The sequence below is a fragment of the Heptranchias perlo genome, chromosome 2, assembly GCF_035084215.1.
Source record: "Heptranchias perlo isolate sHepPer1 chromosome 2, sHepPer1.hap1, whole genome shotgun sequence".
NCBI classification, from domain to species: domain Eukaryota; kingdom Metazoa; phylum Chordata; class Chondrichthyes; order Hexanchiformes; family Hexanchidae; genus Heptranchias; species Heptranchias perlo.
The window spans coordinates 164,140,064-164,159,714 of record NC_090326.1 but is presented as its reverse complement, the minus strand read 5'-3'; the positions used below and the strand labels follow the sequence as shown (position 1 = coordinate 164,159,714).

Sequence of the window (19,651 nt, the reverse complement as noted above, 5' to 3'; positions counted from 1 at the left end):
ACTGGTGGGGTTACGTGTAGCGTGACATGAACCCAAGATCCCAGTTGAGGCCGTCCTCATGGGTGCAGAACTTGGCTATCAATTTCTGCTCGACGATTTTGCGTTGTGTGTCTCGAAGGCTGCCTTGGAGAACGCTTACCCGAAGATTGGAGGCTGAATGTCCTTGACTGCTGAAGTGTTCCCCGACTGGGAATACAACTGGTCATTCTCTCTCTCTCTTCCTTTCGGATGTTTCTCTCTCTCTCTCTGTCTTTGGGTTCTGACCGTTTGTATATTCAGTAGTCCTGTATGTAATGTCTCTCTGTCTGAACACTTTGATTGCCTTGACAACGGGCAGTTGGAAAGATTATCTGTAATCACCAGGCATTGTTCTCTGACTATATATGCGGTTACCTTCATGGAATCCCACACTCACCTGACGAAGGAGAAAGCCTCCGAAAGCTTGTGATTTTCAAATAAAACTGTTGGACTATAACCTGGTGTTGTAAGATTCCTTACATTTGTCCACCCCAGTCCATCACCGGCATCTCCACATCACAGGTCGTAAGAAGGCATTGGAAAGACAAAAGGAAATAGTTAATCAGTCTGTCCTTAAGTCTGCAAATGTTATAGTACTATTGATTTCTCTTCATACTGTAGTAATAGCAACCTTTAGCTTTTGCCTGTTAAGCGGGGAAGTTGAAGTCAAGTTAAAGTTCCACTGGGCTATTGAGGCAGGGCTGACCGTAAAGCACTGGTCAGTTTAGTCACTTCAGTAAATATAATTGAAAGACATGCCAGTGCATACTGATTCATATATTTGAATGAACTTTAATCAGTTGGTAACAAATGCAGGAAAAACAGTTCTGTACCAGTAAAACATCTGGGTACATGTCATCCTTTTTAATTGGGATTTACATAGAAGCAGGAGATTGGTATGGAATGGAACTGAATCAAAGACAGGCTTATTATTAAAAGTTTCACATGGTGGAATAGCAATTATATGTAACGAGAGTAAAACTGTCGATAAGATAATGAAGTGAGGGAGTTGTACCGGTCCACGGAAAAAGAACTTGTTAAAGCTAAAATTATTGATAAATGACATGTAGGAACATAGGAACAGGAGTAGGCCATTCAGCCCCTCGAGCCTGCTCCGCCATTTGACTAGATCATGGCTGATCTGTGATCTAACTCCATATACCTGCCTTTGGCCCATATCCCTGAATACCTTTGGTTGCCAAAAAGCTATCTATCTCAGATTTAAATTTAGCAATTGAGCTAGTATCAATTGCCATTTGCGGAAGAGAGTTCCAACCTTCTACCACCCTTTATGTGTAGAAGTGTTTTCTAATCTCACTCCTGAAAGGTCTGGCTCTAATTTTTAGACTGTGCCCCCTACTCCTAGAATCCCCAACCAGCAGAAATAGTTTCTCTCTATCCACCCTATCTGTTCCCCTTAATATCTTATAAACTTCGATCAGATCACCCCTTAACCTTCTAAACTCCAGAGAATACAACCCCAATTTGTGTAATTTCTCCTCGTAACTTAACCCTTGAAGTCCGGGTATCATTCTAGTAAACCTACGCTGCACTCCCTCCAAGGCCAATATGTCCTTCCGAAGGTGCGGTGCCCAGAATTGCTCACAGTACTCCAGGTGCGGTCTAACCAGGGTTTTGTATAGCTGCAGCATAACTTCTGCCCCCTTGTACTCTAGTCCAAATTAAATTCTCCTTATATGGAGTGGTATTTTAACTTTTTTATAATTATGTAATGCAGAATTGTGTGGATTGTCACATGGAAGGAGTAAGAGAAATGTATAAAAATTGGGTGTTTGTAATGAGTGTTAGGATTCGTAAAGGCCTAAGATACTGAGCTCAGAGCTGTAATACATTTGAATGCCCAACCAACCATCATTCAGCCTGGTTGTATTAGCTTTTAAGTGTATGTTTAAGTACTATTACATGTACTGTATACTTAGTAAATCTGTGATACCTGATATTCAGTGTGTAAGAACCTTATTGATTTGAGGAGTAAATTATAAATAAGAACCCCCTCCTCTAACAGAATGGAAAACAGCAAAGTGGAAAGTAATATCGATGAATGTGGAGGAGGCAGCTAAGGCCTGAAGTTGCCAAAGACTGTGTTCACACTAGTGGTTTGCAGAGAGTCTAAGAGGATTATGAGATACTGTTCCTGAGGTTTGCACTGTGATTAAGAACAGAAGTAAAAAGTCAAGGATCAGGAAAGGCCATTTGGCCTATCGATGAACCTGAAGGAGGCAGCTCCAACTAACCCAGCCCAGCATCCAAACGTACTTTCAGTGTCCCCAATGTCTCTTTGACTCTAATAACTGAAGTCAAAGTTTCGTGGATACGAAATTGGCTAAGAGACAGAAAGCAGAGAGTAGTGGTGAATGGTTGTTTATCAGACAGGAGTGAAATGTGCAGTGGTGTCCCCCAGTATTCTTTTTGAAGTTGTTAACTAATTCACTCAATAGTGTACTGCACCCCAAAAGGGGTTAGTTTGGTTTGTGTGATTGTAAATATACTCTGAACTGGTTTGGAGGTGAGCCAAAATTTTAGGCACCTAATAACGCTTAGAAGAAGCAGTACATCATCAGCCAGCTCTCTAATGTGGAAGTGGCAAAGAAAGAATTCTTCTGACAGTCTTTGATTGATATTCCTTACATGGTTTATGGATTTACCAACCCCATTGTTGATACCTTACCTTATAGATTAATTCCAAACATTATCCACCCTTTGAGCAAAGTTTCTAGGATCCGTTTTGAGTTTATATTAGTCTAATTTAAATATATTTCCTCTGCTCCTAGTTGCCTTGAAGTGGTATTCTGGGTTCATCTTATTCATTTAATATCTTGCATACCTCAGCGAAGTTCCCTTCTTAACGTTCTTTCGAGACTGTAGAACTTAAGTTTCTCTTTTGTCCCTTGCTGCTCATTGTTTGATTGTCCCCGTTGTTCTTCTCTACACCTTCTCCAACACATGCATGTCCCTCTCTTGAAGTGTGGGATTCAAAACTTGGGGTCGTGAAAGGCACTATATAAATTTCTTTCTTCCTTCTACAATAGTATAACTGCATCCTCTGTTCCTATAGCACTCCCCGTTTTATTGTTCTCTGGAGATTTAACAACCCTGCATCTAGGTCATTTCTGTAAATCAGAAACAAGGGTCCAATCCCTGACCCCTGCAGTACTCCACTCAGCACCTCTACATCTCTCTCACTGGTACTCTCTGCTTCTTATTACTTTTATCCAATTTGTTATCCACTCTGACATCATATGGATTTTACTTTAACGATTACTTTCATCAGAATCTGTGTAGGTGTGAACAATGGAAAGGTTAGAGTGGGAAAAGGGTTGAGGGATGGAGTTGAAGTGATCCCAGATGTTTGGATCATGCCTGTAGATAAAACAGATGTGTTGGGCGAAGCAGTCGCCCAATCTGCAATTGACCTTCCCACAGCAGGGGACACTAATCTGTAAGGACCAAATACTAGAAGACAAAGTACAAATGTATTACATTGAACGAGTGTTTGCGGCCTTGGGCGATGGTGTGAGAAGTGAGTGGACATATGATGCATTTGGAAGGAGCAGCCCATGGTGGAGGTGACGATAAAATGAACAAGGGCATCATGGAGGCTGTAGTTCGTATGGAGAGCAATGAGTAGAGGGGAGGATATGATGATGCTGCAATTAGGATGTAGATTATGGTAGAAGTGGAGACTAGTGAGATAGAAGAGGAGGAGAAGAAGGAGCCTGTTTCACAGTAGGGAGAGAGAAGGGGTGAGAACACAGACTTGGGAAATGGAGTGGAGCTGGTCGAGCAACTTTTCAACCACCGATAAGGCGAAAGCTTGGCAATGGGAAAAGCAGCACATTTCAGAAGCTTTGGTGGAAGCCATCAGAGCAGCTACAATGCAGACAGAAACTGAAAGGGATGGAGTTTTTAGGTGGGAAGAAAGAGTAAATGTAGTCCTGGGAGTTTGTGGGCTTGTAATTGGCCTCTGTGAAAGGAAGGGCCAGAATTTGTAGTCCATACAATTCTCTCTCTCAACTGGAGGGTGAACCTGCAGCGCCAGGCAGCATCCTCCACTGGTGGGAGGTCAGAACTGCAACTCCTGCTTTGCAGCACTCTGAGCAAAGGGACACAAGTGAAAGTCAGTCTTCAATAAGCCACAACATCACTAGCCTCTGTGTGGAAGTGACCTTGAGAAATCTTCACAAACATTCAGCAAAGGTGAGATTATGTATTGATGCAGAATGGTGATCATAATCAATTACCGAAGAAATGTTACCTTTTAAATATCTAAACAAAAAAATCTTCTGGGATGGTACCCTCCCTCTTCATCGAATAAGTCCAAAATATTTTCCTCCTATCTCCATCTAGAGTCTTAATGGACTGCAGGCCTGCTCCCACCTCCACTGAGACCCTCAATGGGGAACAAGCCTGCTCCCACCTCCACTGAGACCCTCAATGGGGAACAAGCCTGCTCCCACCTCCACTGAGACCCTCAATGGGGAACAGGCCTGCTCCCACCTCCACTGAGACCCTCAATGGGGAACAAGCCTGCTCCCACCTCCACTGAGACCCTCAATAGGGTACAAATCTGCTCCCACCTCCACTGAGACCCTCAATGGGGTACAAGCCTGCTACCACCTCCACTGAGACCCTCAATGGGGAACAGGCCTGCTCCCACCTCCACTGAGACCCTCAATGGGGAACAAGCCTGCTCCCACCTCCACTGAGACCCTCAATAGGGTACAAATCTGCTCCCACCTCCACTGAGACCCTCAATGGGGTACAAGCCTGCTACCACCTCCATTGAGACCCTCAATGGGGAACAAGCCTGCTCCCACCTCCACTGAGACCCTCGATGGGGTACAAATCTGCTCCCACCTCCACTGAGACCCTCGATGGGGTACAAATCTGCTCCCACCTCCACTGAGACCCTCGATGGGGTACAAGCCTGTTCCCATCTCCACTGAGACCCTCAATGAGATACATCATCTAGTTACATCAAGTCTACAACACAGAAACAGGCCATTCGGCCCAACTGGTCTATGCCGGCATTTATGCTCCACTAGCCTCCTCCCTCCCTACTTCATTTAACTCTATCAGCATACCCTTCTATTCCTTTCTCTCTCGTGTTTATTTAGCTTCCCCTTAAATGCATCTATGCTATTTGCCTCATCTACTCTTTATGGTAGTGAGTTCCGCATTCCTACCACTCTCGAGGTAAAGAAGTTTCTCCTGAATTCCCTATTGGATTTATTAGTGACTCTCTTATAATTACCACCTCTAGTTTTGGATTCCCCCACAAGTGGAAACTTTTTCTCTACGTCTACCCTATCAAACCCTTTTATCTTAAAGACCTCTATCAGGTGACCCCTCAGCCTTCTCTTATCTAGAGAAAAGAGCCCCAGCCTGTTCAGTCTTTTCTGATAAGTATATCCTCTCAGTTCTGGTATCATCCTTGTGAATCTTTTTTGCACCCTCTCCAGTGCCTCTATATCCTTTCTATAATATGGAGACCAGAACTGTGCACAGTACTCCAAGTGTGGTCTAACCAAGGTTCGATACAAGTTTAATATAACTTCTCTGCTTTTCAATTCTATCCCTTTAGAAATGAACCCGTGCTTGATTTACCTTTTTTATGGCCTTAATAACCTGCGTCACTACTTTTAGTGATTTGTGGATCTGTACCCCGGATCCCTTTGTTCCTTTAACCCATTTAGACTCTTATTATCCAAGCAGTATGTGGCCTCCTCATTCTTCCTACCAAAATGCTCCACCTCACACTTATCTATATTGAAATTCATTTGCGAATTATACCCCATTCTGCACGTTTATTAAAGACCTCTTGCATTTTGACGCATTCTTCCTTTGTATTAACTACACTCCCCAATTTGGTGTCGTCTGCAAATTTTGAAATTGTACTTCCAATTCCCGAGTTCAAATCGTTAATGTAAATTGTGAACAACATGGTCCCAGCACCGATCCCTGTGGAACACCACTTCCCACCTTTTGCCAGTTTGAGTAACTACCCTTAACCCCTACTCTCTGTTTTCTGTTCTGTAGCCAACTTGCTATCCATTCTGCTACCTGTCCCCTGACTCCACATGCTCTGACCTTAGTCATGAGTCTACAATGTGATACCATATTGAAAGCATTTTGAAAATCCAAATATATTACATCTATTACATTACCCTTGTCTACTCTTTCTGTTACTGCTTCAAAGAATTCAATAAGGTTGGTCAAGCATAACCCTCCCTTCTGAAATCCGTGCTGACTATTTATTATATTTTCGGTTTCTAGATGTTTTTCTATTACATCTTTGAGTAAAGATTCCATTATCTTTCCTACCACCGATGTTAAACTAATTGGTCTATAGTTCCCTGGACTTGTTCTATCTCCCTTTTTAAATATAGGAATCACATTAGTTCTCCACCAATCCTCTGGCACTATATGTTTTTCTAGTGAATTTTTATATATATGTAATAGTGCCTCTGCTATCTCTTCCCTAACTTTATTTAATATTCACGGATGCAATCCATCCGGACTTGGTGTTTTATCCTCTCTTAAGTTTGATTATTTTATCAATTATCTCCCCCCCCCCCACTTTCTATCTTAAATGTCTTTATATCTTTTCTGATCTCTTCTTCTAATGTCATGCCCACCATGTTAGTCTCCCTGGTAAATACTGAGGCAAAGTAACTTCAATATTTCTGCCATTTTGCTGTCATTACCTGTGAGTTTATCGGGTGTATCCCTTAGTGGTTCTATCCCTATCCTGATTTTTCTTTTGTTATTTATATATCGGTAGAATACTTTACTATTTCTTTTTATATTCTTTGATAATTTAATTTCGTAGCTCCTCTTTGTATTCCCTTTTGTCATCCTCTCCTTTATTGTCTTTGTACTCAGTGTCTGCCTTTTTCTTCAGTTTCAATTTTACACTTATCTCTTTATTCATTCATGGTGTATCATTTCTGGCTGGTTTGTTCTTTTTTTTTAAGAGGAATACATTTCTCCTGAACTCTACTGATCACCGTTTTAAATATTTCCCACTGCTGTTCTATTTCTTTGGTACAAGCCTGCTCCATCCTCCACTGAGACCCTTGATGAACTGGAGCCCTGCTCCTAGGTCCACCGAGATGAGCTGAGCAAGGCTCCCATCTGCACTTCGAATGTTAATGGGCTGGAGCCTCGCAGTTACCTTCACCAGTGCTCGTGGATGGGGCGAGGTTGTGCTGTTCACAGTTGGAAGGGGTGTGTGTGTGTCTGTCTTGGGAATCTTAGAATCATACAAAGGTTACAGCATGGAAGGAGGCCAGTTGGTCCATTGAGTCCGTGCCGGCTCCATACAAGAGCAATCCAGCTAGTCCCACTCCCCCGCCCTATCTCCATAGCCCTGCACATTTTTTCATTTTAAGTATTTATCCAGTTCCCTTTTGAAGGCCATGATTGAATCTGCCTCCACCACCCCCTCGGGCAGTGCATTCCAGATCCTAACCACTCGCAGTGTAAAAAAGTTTTTCCTCATGTCACCTTTGGTTCTTTTGCCAATCACCTTAAATCTACGTCCTCTGGTCCTTGACCCTTCCGCCAATGGGAACAGTTTCTCTCTATCTACTCTGTCTAGACCCTTCATGATTTTGAACACCTCTGTTGTACCGCAGAACTCCCATTAGATCTCAGCCACATTACACCTGGTTCTAGGGTTTCTTTTTCTGTCTCATCCTTACTGAATCCGAATTTAAACCACATCAAACAGACAATGACTGTCAGTCCGGTAGCGCCGAAAGACACAGTGCCATCTCTGGCACTCAATGCCCCCAGTACAACGCGGGCCCCTTAACACTGCGACAGCCCATTACACGGGCTTAGCAGCAACCTGAGGGAGAGGGAGAGAGAGGACTCTAACTCGCAGTGGTAAATTTATTGTCAAAAATAATTCTCATAAACACAGAGGAGCCCGGTCTAAATGTTACAGAATTAAAACTTGTAATTTCTGCTGACACATGGCTACTGAGGAAATCGAGTAGTCCCTTTGACAGATTTCCTGTGTTTACATTACAGATCCTGATGGACTATCTACAGGCGGAACTGGTGTGTTGCTGCTGAAGGCACCTGACCTGGGTTCACAAGCTGAACCAGTTTAAAGATCAATTTATTGATGTATTTTTCTGTGTTCACCGAAGTGAGAGATGTCAGTGCTGGGGAATAGAACACTATTCCACTTCTCTCACCCAGTGTCAGCATCAAATACACCCAGGGCAGGTTAGATACAGAGTAAAGCTCCCTCTACACCGTCCCATCAAACACTCCCAGGGCAGGTACAGCACAGGTTAGATACAGAGAAAAGCTCCCTCTACACTGCCCATCAAACACTCCCAGGGCAGGTACAGCATGGGTTAGATACAGAGTAAAGCTCCCTCTACACCGTCCCATCAAACACACCCAGGGCAGGTACAGCACGGGTTAGATACAGAGTAAAGCTCCCTTTACACTGTCCATCAAACACTCCCAGGGCAGGTACAGCACGGGTTAGATACAGAGTAAAGCTCCCTCTACACCGTCCCATCAAACACTCCCAGGGCAGGTACAGCACGGGTTAGATACAGAGTAAAGCTCCCTTTACGCCGTCCCATCAAACACTCCCAGGGCAGGTACAGCACGGGTTAGATACAGAGTAAAGCTCCCTCTACACCGTCCCATCAAACACACCCAGGGCAGGTACAGCACGGGTTAGATACAGAGTAAAGCTCCCTCTACACTGTCCCATCAAACACTCCCAGGGCAGGTCCAGCACGGGTTAGATACAGAGTAAAGCTCCCTCTACACCGTCCCATCAAACACACCCAGGGCAGGTACAGCACGGGTTAGATACAGAGTAAAGCTCCCTCTACACTGTCCCATCAAACACTCGCAGGGCAGGTACAGCACGGGTTAGATACAGAGTAAAGCTCCCTCTACACTGTCCCATCAAACACTCCAAGGGCAGGTCCAGCACGGGTTAGATACAGAGTAAAGCTCCCTCTACACCGTCCCATCAAACACACCCAGGGCAGGTACAGCACGGGTTAGATACAGAGTAAAGCTCCCTCTACACTGTCCCATCAAACACTCGCAGGGCAGGTACAGCACGGGTTAGATACAGAGTAAAGCTCCCTCTACACCGTCCCATCAAACACTCCCAGGGCAGGTACAGCACGGGTTAGATACAGAGTAAAGCTCCCTCTACACTGTCCCATCAAACACTCCCAGGGCAGGTCCAGCACGGGTTACATACAGAGTAAAGCTCCCTCTACACCGTCCCATCAAACACTCCCAGGGCAGGTACAGCACGGGTTAGATACAGAGTAAAGCTCCCTCTACACTGTCCCATCAAACACTCCCAGGGCAGGTACAGCATGGGTTAGATACAGAGTAAAGCTCCCTCTACACCTCCTGCTCCTCCTCCTGCTCCTTCTCCACCTCCTGCTCCTTCTCCACCTCCTCCCAGGGCAGGTACAGCACGGGTTAGATACAGAGTAAAGCTCCCTCTACACTGTCCATCAAACACTCCCAGGGCAGGTACAGCACGGGTTAGGTACAGAGTAAAGCTCCCTCTACACTGTCCCATCAAACACTCCCAGGACAGGTACAGCACGGGTTAGATACAGAGTAAAGCTCCCTCTACACTGTCCCATCAAACACTCCCAGGGCAGGTACAGCACGGGTTAGATACAGAGTAAAGCTCCCTCTACACCGTCCCATCAAACACTCCCAGGACAGGTACAGCACGGGTTAGATACAGAGTAAAGCTCCCTCTACACCGTCCCATCAAACACTCCCAGGGCAGGTACAGCACGGGTTAGATACAGAGTAAAGCTCCCTCTACACTGTCCCATCAAACACACCCAGGGCAGGTACAGCACGGGTTAGATACAGAGTAAAGCTCCCTCTACACTGTCCATCAAACACTCCCAGGGCAGGTACAGCACGGGTTAGATACAGAGTAAAGCTCCCTCTACACTGTCCATCAAACACACCCAGGGCAGGTACAGGGTTAGATACAGAGTAAAGCTCCCTCTACACCGTCCCATCAAACACTCCCAGGGCAGGTACAGCACGGGTTAGATACAGAGTAAAGCTCCCTCTACACTGTCCCATCAAACACACCCAGGGCAGGTACAGCACAGAACAGTGTCCACTACTGCACCAGTACAAATGGTTGAGCAAGCCACTCAATTTAACACAATTGCTTCAAGATGGCAGGCCGACACCACCTTCTCAGAGCAACTAGGGATGGGTGATAAACGTGGTCTAGCCAGCGTCCCAAAGACAAATAAAAAGACAGCTTGCCATCTTTTCACACACCGGCCTCTCTGAGTGCGATTCAGCCAAATTAAGGATAGTTTTGCGTTGTGAGTTTATGGCCACAGGGAACTTGATTGGAGCTGTGCAAACTCATTTCACATGAGACCATTACAATCGGCAGACGGGAGAGACTTTCACTCCCATCAATCCCGGCCGGCCCTATTCCCAGATGTGTCTCACCCACTGCGCTACCCAGTCCCTTCCTGCCCTCTTCACTTTCCCAATTTGGGATTTTTGAACACACACACACACGGGGCACAGAGAAAGGTCAAATCCGTCAGGAGGCTTAACTGCTAAATACTGAACCACGGCTGGGTTAGGGTTGCCAACCCTCCAGGATTGCCCTGGAGTCTCCAGCAATTAAAGATTAATCACCCAGACACTGATGTGAGCAGAAAATCACAGGGGCAATAAAAAAAATGGTGTGTTTTTTTGTAATATTCTTTGAACACTTTTGTTTATTAGTTATAGAAATATTGGAAATGGCGGTGGGGGGAGGGGGTGGAGAAAGGCGGTTTGATTGGGCGAGGTGGTTGGAATCGGTAGGTCATGTGATGAAACCTCCAGGAGTACGTCCAACCAGAGTTGGCAACCCCTTGGATCAGCACGATGGCAAGTTTCAGAGAGTATGCAAACCAGCGAAACTTTATTTAAAATGCTGACGTCGTAAACTTTGATGGCTCAAGAGAGAGGGAGGGAGCGAGAGAGGGAGGCAGCGAGAGAGGGAGGCAGCGAGAGAGGGAGGCAGCGAGAGAGGGAGGCAGCGAGAGAGAGGGAGTAAGAGAGAGGCAGAGAGGGAGGCAGAGAGGGAGGCAGAGAGGGAGGCAGAGAGGGAGGCAGAGAGGGAGGCAGAGAGGGAGGCAGCGAGAGAGAAGGAAATCTAAATCCTCCCATAAAAATAAAAAGGAACAAATTCTGGGCCAGCTCCCACAGTCCCAGTCTGGAGGGTGTGGTTTGAGTTGTGGAGGGTCAGAGCAGCCAGGTGTCGGAGTGTTGCACACAGTAACACGACTGTGCCAACACCTCGGTCAGTTGGCTGTAGGCCTGTTGGCGCCAGGACGGGAGCAGCTGGTGGCGGTTCAGTGTCCGGAGCTTGGGCGCCCCCTCCTGGAGAAGGCTGTAGAGGCAGGGCCAGCGGCTCTGGACGGCCAGCTGTGTCCGGCGGTTGAGGATGATCCCCCTGATTGTCTTCTTGACCTTCATCTCCTTCAGCCGAGGCAGGTTCAACAGGCTGAAGACCAGGCCCCGGCTCTGGGAGACATCCAGGAACTCCAAGGAGGCGGACTCCAAGGGGTAGGTGACTTCCAGGTCTTTGACGGGGATCAGGACGTGGAGGGTAAGGCTCTCGAGGTTGGGCAGGGCTCGGGTCAACTCTTGCATGGTGTTGGGACAGACTCCCTTGAAGACCCAGAAGTACTTCAGCTCCAACGTCTTCAGCTGCTGGAAGCCGGTCAGCAGCTTGACCGAGAGCTCTGACCAGTCGAAGGGCACGTTGGCCTGGCACAGGCCCGGCGAGACGCGGCTCAACTTCTCCAGCAGGGTCTGAAAGTTGTTGACCTGCTCCGCCTTGGTCAAGCTCACCTGGGTCATGCTGGGCGGCCGGTGGGCCGGAGGGGGCTCCAGTGGGGTGAGCGTCCAGTTCAGCTCCAGCTCCCGCAGGTCCCTGCAGTTCACCTGGTCCAGGAACCGCAGGAGGAACTGGGTCCAGCTGCTCCGGGGGTCCCCCAGGTCGAAGCTGGCACGCAGGACCAGGACGCTGGCGCCCCGGGAGGTCAGGTGGTAGGCGTAGTCCTCAACCCGTTCCCTCCAGCGCTCGCGGTCCCCGGCGACGGGCAGCGACGCCCCCTCTGCCTCCCGGCAAGCGCCCAGCCGCGCAAAGTCCGCCTGGCGCCACAGCCTGGACGTCCTCATCAGCCGGCTCCAGTCACGGCAAACCAGTGCCGCCCGGCACTTCTCCACCTCCGAGAGGAACGAGAAACAGTGCAGTTGGCACTCCGGCGGCAAGGCGTCGAACGGGAAGAAGCAGCGTCCGGCCAGCTCGCGGCCCCCTCCGGCCGGCCCGTCGCGCCCAGCGGTCAGGCGGGCAGAGCGCGTCTCCCCCCGCGTCCTCCCTGTGCCGGCGGGTCCCAGGGTTCCGGGGGCGCTCCCTCGTTTCTTCTTCCGTGGCATCGGCAGATGGTCCCAAGAGCGGCGGTCGGAGGCATGGCGGTCTTAATCCGGCCGAGCCATGGATCGGTCTCTAGGATGGGGGAGGCTTCCTTCGAACATCGATCCCCGTCCAACCGGATGGGTGGTTAAAATTCAGCGGCTTCAGTTCTTCCTGATGGGTGTAAATTCCTAAAAGGGGGAAGGGAACACGGAAAGAAAATTATTCAACCGAGCGTCAGTCTTCTGCCTCTACGGCTCCTCCCCACCCCTCTCCTGAAGTGGTTAACTCCAAACCCATTGTCAGCAGGTGCCCTCCAATACCTAAGTGACCTCTACCCTGGGGGAGGAGGGGGCTTTTTAACAGGGGAGGATCACTGAGATTTTTTTTTAAAATGTACCTTTTGCCTTTGTTGAATTTTTAACCTTAAATCTTTTTAACCTTATCTTACTAGAAACATTGCACACGACAACAATTTGCATTTAATATGGCGCCTTTAACGTTGTAAAACGTCCCAAGGCGCTTCACAGGAACGATTATCAAACAGAATTTGACACCGAGCCATGTAAGGAGATATTGGGACAGGCGACCAAAAGCTTGGTTTTAAGGAGGAGAGAGGCAGCTGAAGGCACGGCCGCCCGTGGTGAAGCGATTAAAATCAGGGATACGCAAGAGGCCAGACAGGCGTTAATTGTGATTATCTGTGAGCTGGATTCTGCTTACCACATGAAATGCATGTTATTGCAGACAAGGGCAATTAATCTGCATCGGACTATTAGTCTCTGTGAAACAGTAGTGTTCTCATGTGTTATTGCTGGTTGAGTGCAAAGACATTTAGTTCCAGTTATCACAGATAGATCAAATAAGGGGACATTGTCAAAGATTGGACAATAAGGGAAATGCAGCCTTTTACTTCAGCATAACTTCAAAGGTGTCCTATCCCACCTTGATGCAAGTTCCAGCCTGGAGTAATGGGTTTGATTGTATGAAATCTTTGAGAAGTGTGCAGGGTAAGTGATTGGCTATGGTCCTCTTCGACCGACAGCTTGGTGACCTGAGGTCTCCCATTGCAGAATTATTGGGCACTTTGAGTCAATGCACAGTCAGTGTTTCCAATTGTACAGCCAGCAGCCTGAGGGTTATTTTTTCTTTAAGTTTTGGGCTAGCCAACAGAATAGCTGAGTTAGCTTTCAAATATTATGCTGCACAGTGTAAGAGGTTAAGGGAGCTTAAGGGGAGATTTAATAGAGGTGTTCAAAATTATGAAGGGTTTTGATAAGAATAAATAAGAAAAAACTGTTTCCACAGGCAGGAGGGTCGGTAACCGGAGGACACAGATTTAAAATAATTGGGGAGATGAGGAGAATTTTCTTTACGCAGCGAGTTGTTATGATCTGGAATGCATTGCCTGAAAGTTACATTGAGACTACAGCACTGAAACAGGCCATACGGCCCATCTGGTCCATGCCAGTGAAGTAAAGGGAATTAGGGGTTATGGGGAGCGGGCAGGAAATTGGACATGAATTTAGATTTGAGGTTAGGATCAGATCAGCCATGATCTTATTGAATGGCGGAGCAGGCTCGAGGGGCCGATTGGCCTACTCCTGCTCCTATTTCTTATGTTCTTATGTTCTATACTACACACGAGCCTCTTCCCTTCCAACTTCATCTAACCCTATCAGCATATCCTTCCATTCCTTTCTCCCTCATGTGTTTATCTAGCTTCCCCTTAAATGCATCTGTGCCATTCGCCTCGACTATTCCTTGTGGGAGCGAGTTCCACATTCTCACTACTCTCTGGGTAAAGAAGTTTCTCCTGAATTCCCTATTGGATTTATGAGTGACTATCTTATATTTATGACCTCCAGCTTTGGACTCTCCACAAGTGGAAACATTTTCTCCACATCTACCCTATCAAACCCTTTCATTATCTTTAAAGACCTCAATCCGGTCACTTCTCAGTCTTCTCTTTTCTCGGGACAACAGCCCAGCCTGTTCGGCTTTTCCTGATTGGTAGAACCTCTCAGTTCTGGTATCATCCTTGTGAATCTTTTTTGCACCCTCTCCAGTGCCTCTACATCATTTTATAATATGGAGACCAGAACTGTTCACAGTTCTCCAAGTGTGGCCTAACCAAGGTTCTATACAAGTTTAAGACAACTTCTCTGCTTTTCAATTCTATCCCTCTAGAAATGAACCCTAGTGCTGGTTTACTTTTTTGTGGTCTTATTAACCTGCGTGGCTACTTTTACTGATTTGTGTATCTGTAACCCTGGATCCCTTTGCTCCTTTACCCCGTTGAGACTGTTATTATCCAAACAATATCTGGCCCCTTTATTCTTCCTACCAAAATGCAGCACCTCACACTTAACTATATTGAAATTCATTTGCCATTTACGTGCCCATTCTACAAGTTTATTAATGTTTTCTTGCATTTTGACACATTGTTCCTTTGTATTAACTACACCCCCCAATCTAGTGTCGTCTGCAAATTTTGAAATCGTACTTCTGATTCCCGAATCCAAATCATTAATGTAAATTGTGAACAACATGGTCCCAGCACCGATCCCTGTAGAACACCACTTCCCACCTTTTGCCAGTCAGAGTAACTACCCTTAACCCAGACTCTCTGTTTTCTGTTTTGTAGCCAGCCTTGCTATCCATTCTGCTACCTGTCCCCTGACTCCACATGCTTTAACCTTAGTCATGAGTCTACAGTGTGGTACCTTATTGAAGGCCTTTTGAAAATCCAAATATATTACATCTACTACATTACCCTTGTCTACTCTTTCTGTTACTTCTTCAAAGAATTTAATAAGGTTGGTAAAATATGACTTTCCCTTCTGAAATCAATGCTGACTATTCTTATTATATTTTCATTTTCTAGATGTTTTTCCAATTCATCTTTTACTAAAGATTCTATTATCTTTCCTACCACCAACATTAAGCTAACTGGTCTATAGTTCCCTGGACTGGTTCTTTCTCCCTTTTTAAATATAGGAATCACATTCTCTGTCTGCCAGTCCTCTGGCACTATTCCCGTTTCCAATGAATTCAATAGTAACTTTTAAAAAGGAATTGGATCTCTACTTAAAAAGGGAAAATTTGCTTCTGCGATTCTATCACAGTATCATAGTCGGTACACCACAGGAGGCCATTCAGCCCATCATGCCTGTGCCGGCTCTTTGAAAGCGCTATTAATTAGTCCCATTCCCCTGCTCTTTCCCCATAGCACTGTAATTTTTTTCTTTCGAGTATTTATCCAATTCCCTTTTGAAAGTTACTATTGAATCTGCTTCCACCGCCCTTTCAGGCAGTGCATTCCAGATCACTAAACGTTTCCTCATCTCCCCGCTGGTTCCTTTGCCGATCACCTTAAATCTGTGTCCTCTGGTTACCGACCCTTCTGCCACTGGGAATAGTTTCTCCTTATTTACTCAGTCAAAACCGTTCATGATTTTGAACCTCTATCAAATCTCTTCTTAACCTTCTCTGTTCTAAGGAGAACAATCCCAGCTTCTCCAATCTCTCCACATAACTGAAGTCCTTCATCCCTGGTACCATTCTAGTAAATCTCTTCTGCACCCTCTCTAAGGCCTAAAGTGTGGTGCCCAGAATTGAACACAATACTCCAGCTGAGGCCTAACCAGTGTTTTATAAAGGTTTAGCATAACTTCCTTGCTTTTGTACTCTATGCCTCTATTAATAAAGCCCAGGATCCCACATGCTTTTTTAACAGCCTTCTCAACTTGTCCTGCTACCTTCAAAGATTTGTGTATGTTCACCCCCAGGTCTCTCCGTTCCTGCACCCCCTTCAAAATTGTACCATTTAGTTTATATTGCCTCTCCTCATTCTTCCTACCTAAATGTATCACTTCACACTTCTCTGTGTTAAATTTCATCTGCCATGTGTCTGCCCATTTCACCAATCTGTCTCTGTCCTCCTGAAGTCTGTTACTATCCTCCACATTGTTTACTACATTTCCGAGTTTTGTGGCATCTGCAAACTTTGAAATTATTCCCTGTATTCCCAAGTCCAGGTCATTAATATATATCAAAAATAGCGGTGGTCCTAATACTGACCCTTGGGGAACATCACTGTATACTTCCCTCCAGTCTGAAAAACAACCATTCACCACTACTCTCTGCTTTCTGTCTCCTTGGCAATTCTGTATCCATGCTGCCACTATCTCTTTAATTTATGTGTTACTTTATCAAATGCCTTTTGAAAGTCCATATACACAACATCAACCGCACTACCCTCATCAACCCTCTCCGTTACTTCATCAAAGAACTCAATCAAGTTAGTCAAACATGATTTTCCTTTAACAAATCCATGATGACTTTCATTTATTAGCCCATACTTTTCCAAGTGTTTTATTATGTGTTGAAGAGACTACAGAAATGATATTGAAGGAGACTATCCCGTTTACTGTTTCAGTCACCTGTCTTATGTAAATAAAACCTTTTATTAATCCAGAGCCTGAATCTTGGTCTGGTAGAAGTGTGTATTCAGTCTGCTTTTCGAGGCGAGAAGCACATGGTGGAACGGGATACATTCCAGCAGCCTGTGTACAGATAAGGGTTCTCGGGATCTTGCTACGTTTACCTAGACATAGGGTGCACTCTTGATCGTAGGGGACTTGGGATCCACTTATAGTTGTGATTCGTGATCCTGTAGCCGAGCAAATATCTAGTGTAAAATCCCCTGAAACTTGACATTGCCTATGCATCCTTAATGCATCGTCACAGTGCCTTTAATGAATTGTTAGGTCCAGGTCCTTGTTTAGATCACTTATCTTTAACAGGTACCCCTGCACTGTATAAAAATGCCTGAAGTTTCCTAAACCCAATGTGCTTGTCCACATTAAAGAACATCTGCCACATACAGACCCATTCCCCAAACTTATCCAAATCAACCTGCAACCTGCTGAATCGCTAGCCACTGCACACATTTTAGTGACGCCCGTGAACTTACTATCAGGTTCCATTTATGACTTAATCAAAATCATCAATGAAAACAATGAATAGCAATGGTCTCAACACAGGACGTAAAATCATACAGCACAGAAGGACATTCAGCCCATCGTGCCTGTGCCAGCTATTTGCAAGGGCTATCAAATTAGTCTCACTCCCCTGCTCTTTTCCCACAGTGCTGTAAATTTTTCCCCTTCAATTCTCTTTTCAAAGTTACTATTGAATCTGCTTCCACCACCCTTTCAGGCAGTGAATTCCAGATCATTACAACTCGCTGCGTTAAAAAAAAATCTCATCTCCCCTCTGGTCCTTTTGTCAATTATCTTAAATCTGTGTCCTCTGGTTACCGACCCTCCTGCCACTGGAAACAGTTTCTCCGTATCTACTCCATCAAAACGCTTCATGATTTCGAACACCTCGATTAAATCTCCCCTTAACCTTCTCTGTTCTAAAGGAGAACAACCCCAGCTTCTCCAGTCTCTCCACATAACTGAAGTCCCTCATCCCTGGTCCCATTCTAGTAAATCTCTTCTGCACCCTCTCCAAGGCCTTGACATCCTTCCTGAAGTGTGGTGCCCAGAATTGAACACAATACTCCAGCTGAGGCCTAAATAGTGTTTTATAAAGGTTTAGCATAACTTCCTTGCTTTTGTACTCTATGCCTCTATTTATAAAGCCAAGGATCCCATATGCTTTTTCAACAGCTTTATCAACTTGTCCTGCCACCTTCAAAGATTTGTATGTGTGAACCCCCCAGGTCTCTCTGTTCCCGCACCATTTAGTTTATATTGCCTCTCTTCATTTTTCTGGGTCTGTTGTTGACTAATTACAGAGAATTTACAGCACAGAAATAGGCCATTCAGCCCAACTGGTCTATGTGTTTATTCTCCACACGAGCCTTCTCCCACCTCTCTTCATCTAACCCTATCAGCATATCCTTCTATTCCTTTCTCCTTCATGTGTTTATTTCGCTTCCCTTTAAATGCATCTACGCTATTCGCCTCAACTATTCCTTATGGTAGCGAGTTCCACATTCTCACCACTGTCTTGTTAAGAGATTCATTGCTATGATCAGTCAACAACTCCATTATTGTTGTACCATGCGACTACCAGGATGGTAGAAGGTGAACCAGATGGGCCTTGATCTTTTATCGTCCAGCAATTCCTATGTGAAAAAAAAAGTATTTAAGAAGCTGAAAGAAGATGCCTCGCCACTCTTCACTCGAGGCCTCCCCGTGTGGTGTGATGTCTCCTTTCTGGCCGATAGGCAGTCTACCTCCATTAAAGTCCATCTTTGGTCCCCACACCCAGTCGTGTCCAGACTCTGCGGGGTCAAGTCTCTGGGGTCACCTCTGGTCAAAGGGGTCACCCAGGGAGTGACTGGAGAGCAGCGCGGAGAGACCCAATGGAGTTAAGTTAGAATCAGCCCCAGGACCAGAATTAAACCAACAACCAGGGTCCAAACAGGTCAGAACCCGGGTCACTGGCAGCGCATCAGTTGCACTCGGTTGTAATCGACTTGTTGTGTGTTTGTTTATTGAGTTCAGGCTCGATTCAGAAGCGTCCATGGGAAGGGGTGGGGTGGAGGGGATAGAAGAGCAAGAGAAAAAAACAAGTCAAGGGAGGGGGGAGGGGGGGGGAGGAGGAATTTCCTGCAAACCCTGACTTGCGGGGAGGGGGCGAAGGAATCCTGAATAAAGAGACAAAGAAATTCTGCTGCTGTCGAGAAATCTGAGCAGCTTTCACTCACCAGGCCCTCCCTGCAAACTGCACGCGTTGCATTTTTTGTGCCTCAGTAACTCGGGCCTCGGTCTTGCTGCAGATTTTCTCTCCCGGTTGCGATGCACTGAGTCACCCCGGGGGCAGCGCCGAGCTCCCGAGCTCCGGTTCACCGGAGCTGCAACCGGGATCGGTGGAGTGACAGCGCCCCCGCGTGGACCAGGGGGGCATTACACCCGGGGGTTACCGGCGCCCCCGCGTGGACCAGGGGGGCATTACACCCGGGGGTTACCGGCGCCCCCGCGTGGACCAGGGGGGCATTACACCCGGGGGTTACCGGCGCCCCCGCGTGGACCAGGGGGGCATTACACCCGGGGGTTACCGGCGCCCCCGCGTGGACCAGGGGGGCATTACACCCGGGGGTTACCGGCGCCCCCGCGTGGACCA

At 46.4% G+C, this 19,651-nt stretch overlaps 1 protein-coding gene across 2 annotated transcripts; it reads right to left on the bottom strand.

The window, feature by feature from the left end:
- Positions 1–7,924: 7,924 nt before the first annotated feature.
- si:dkey-12e7.1 (uncharacterized protein LOC557553 homolog) lies at positions 7,925–19,406 on the bottom strand. Of its 2 annotated transcripts, XM_067968601.1 has the most exons (3): positions 19,236–19,406; positions 18,526–18,650; positions 7,925–12,699 (listed from the first exon to the last, which is right to left on the bottom strand). In XM_067968601.1, exon 3 carries the CDS (start codon positions 12,529–12,531, stop codon positions 11,332–11,334), a length of 1,200 nt encoding a protein of 399 aa, XP_067824702.1. In that variant the 5' UTR covers positions 12,532–12,699; positions 18,526–18,650; positions 19,236–19,406; the 3' UTR covers positions 7,925–11,331. The 2 variants fall into 2 exon arrangements, with proteins under 2 accessions (XP_067824702.1, XP_067824693.1); XM_067968592.1 differs by lacking the exon at positions 18,526–18,650.
- Between the last annotated feature and the right edge of the window lie 245 nt (positions 19,407–19,651).

Bases quoted from the DNA above. Each gene is read 5' to 3' on its own strand.
- si:dkey-12e7.1 (XM_067968601.1), bottom strand. From the start codon at position 12,531: ATGCCACGGAAGAAGAAACGAGGGAGCGCCCCCGGAACCCTGGGACCC.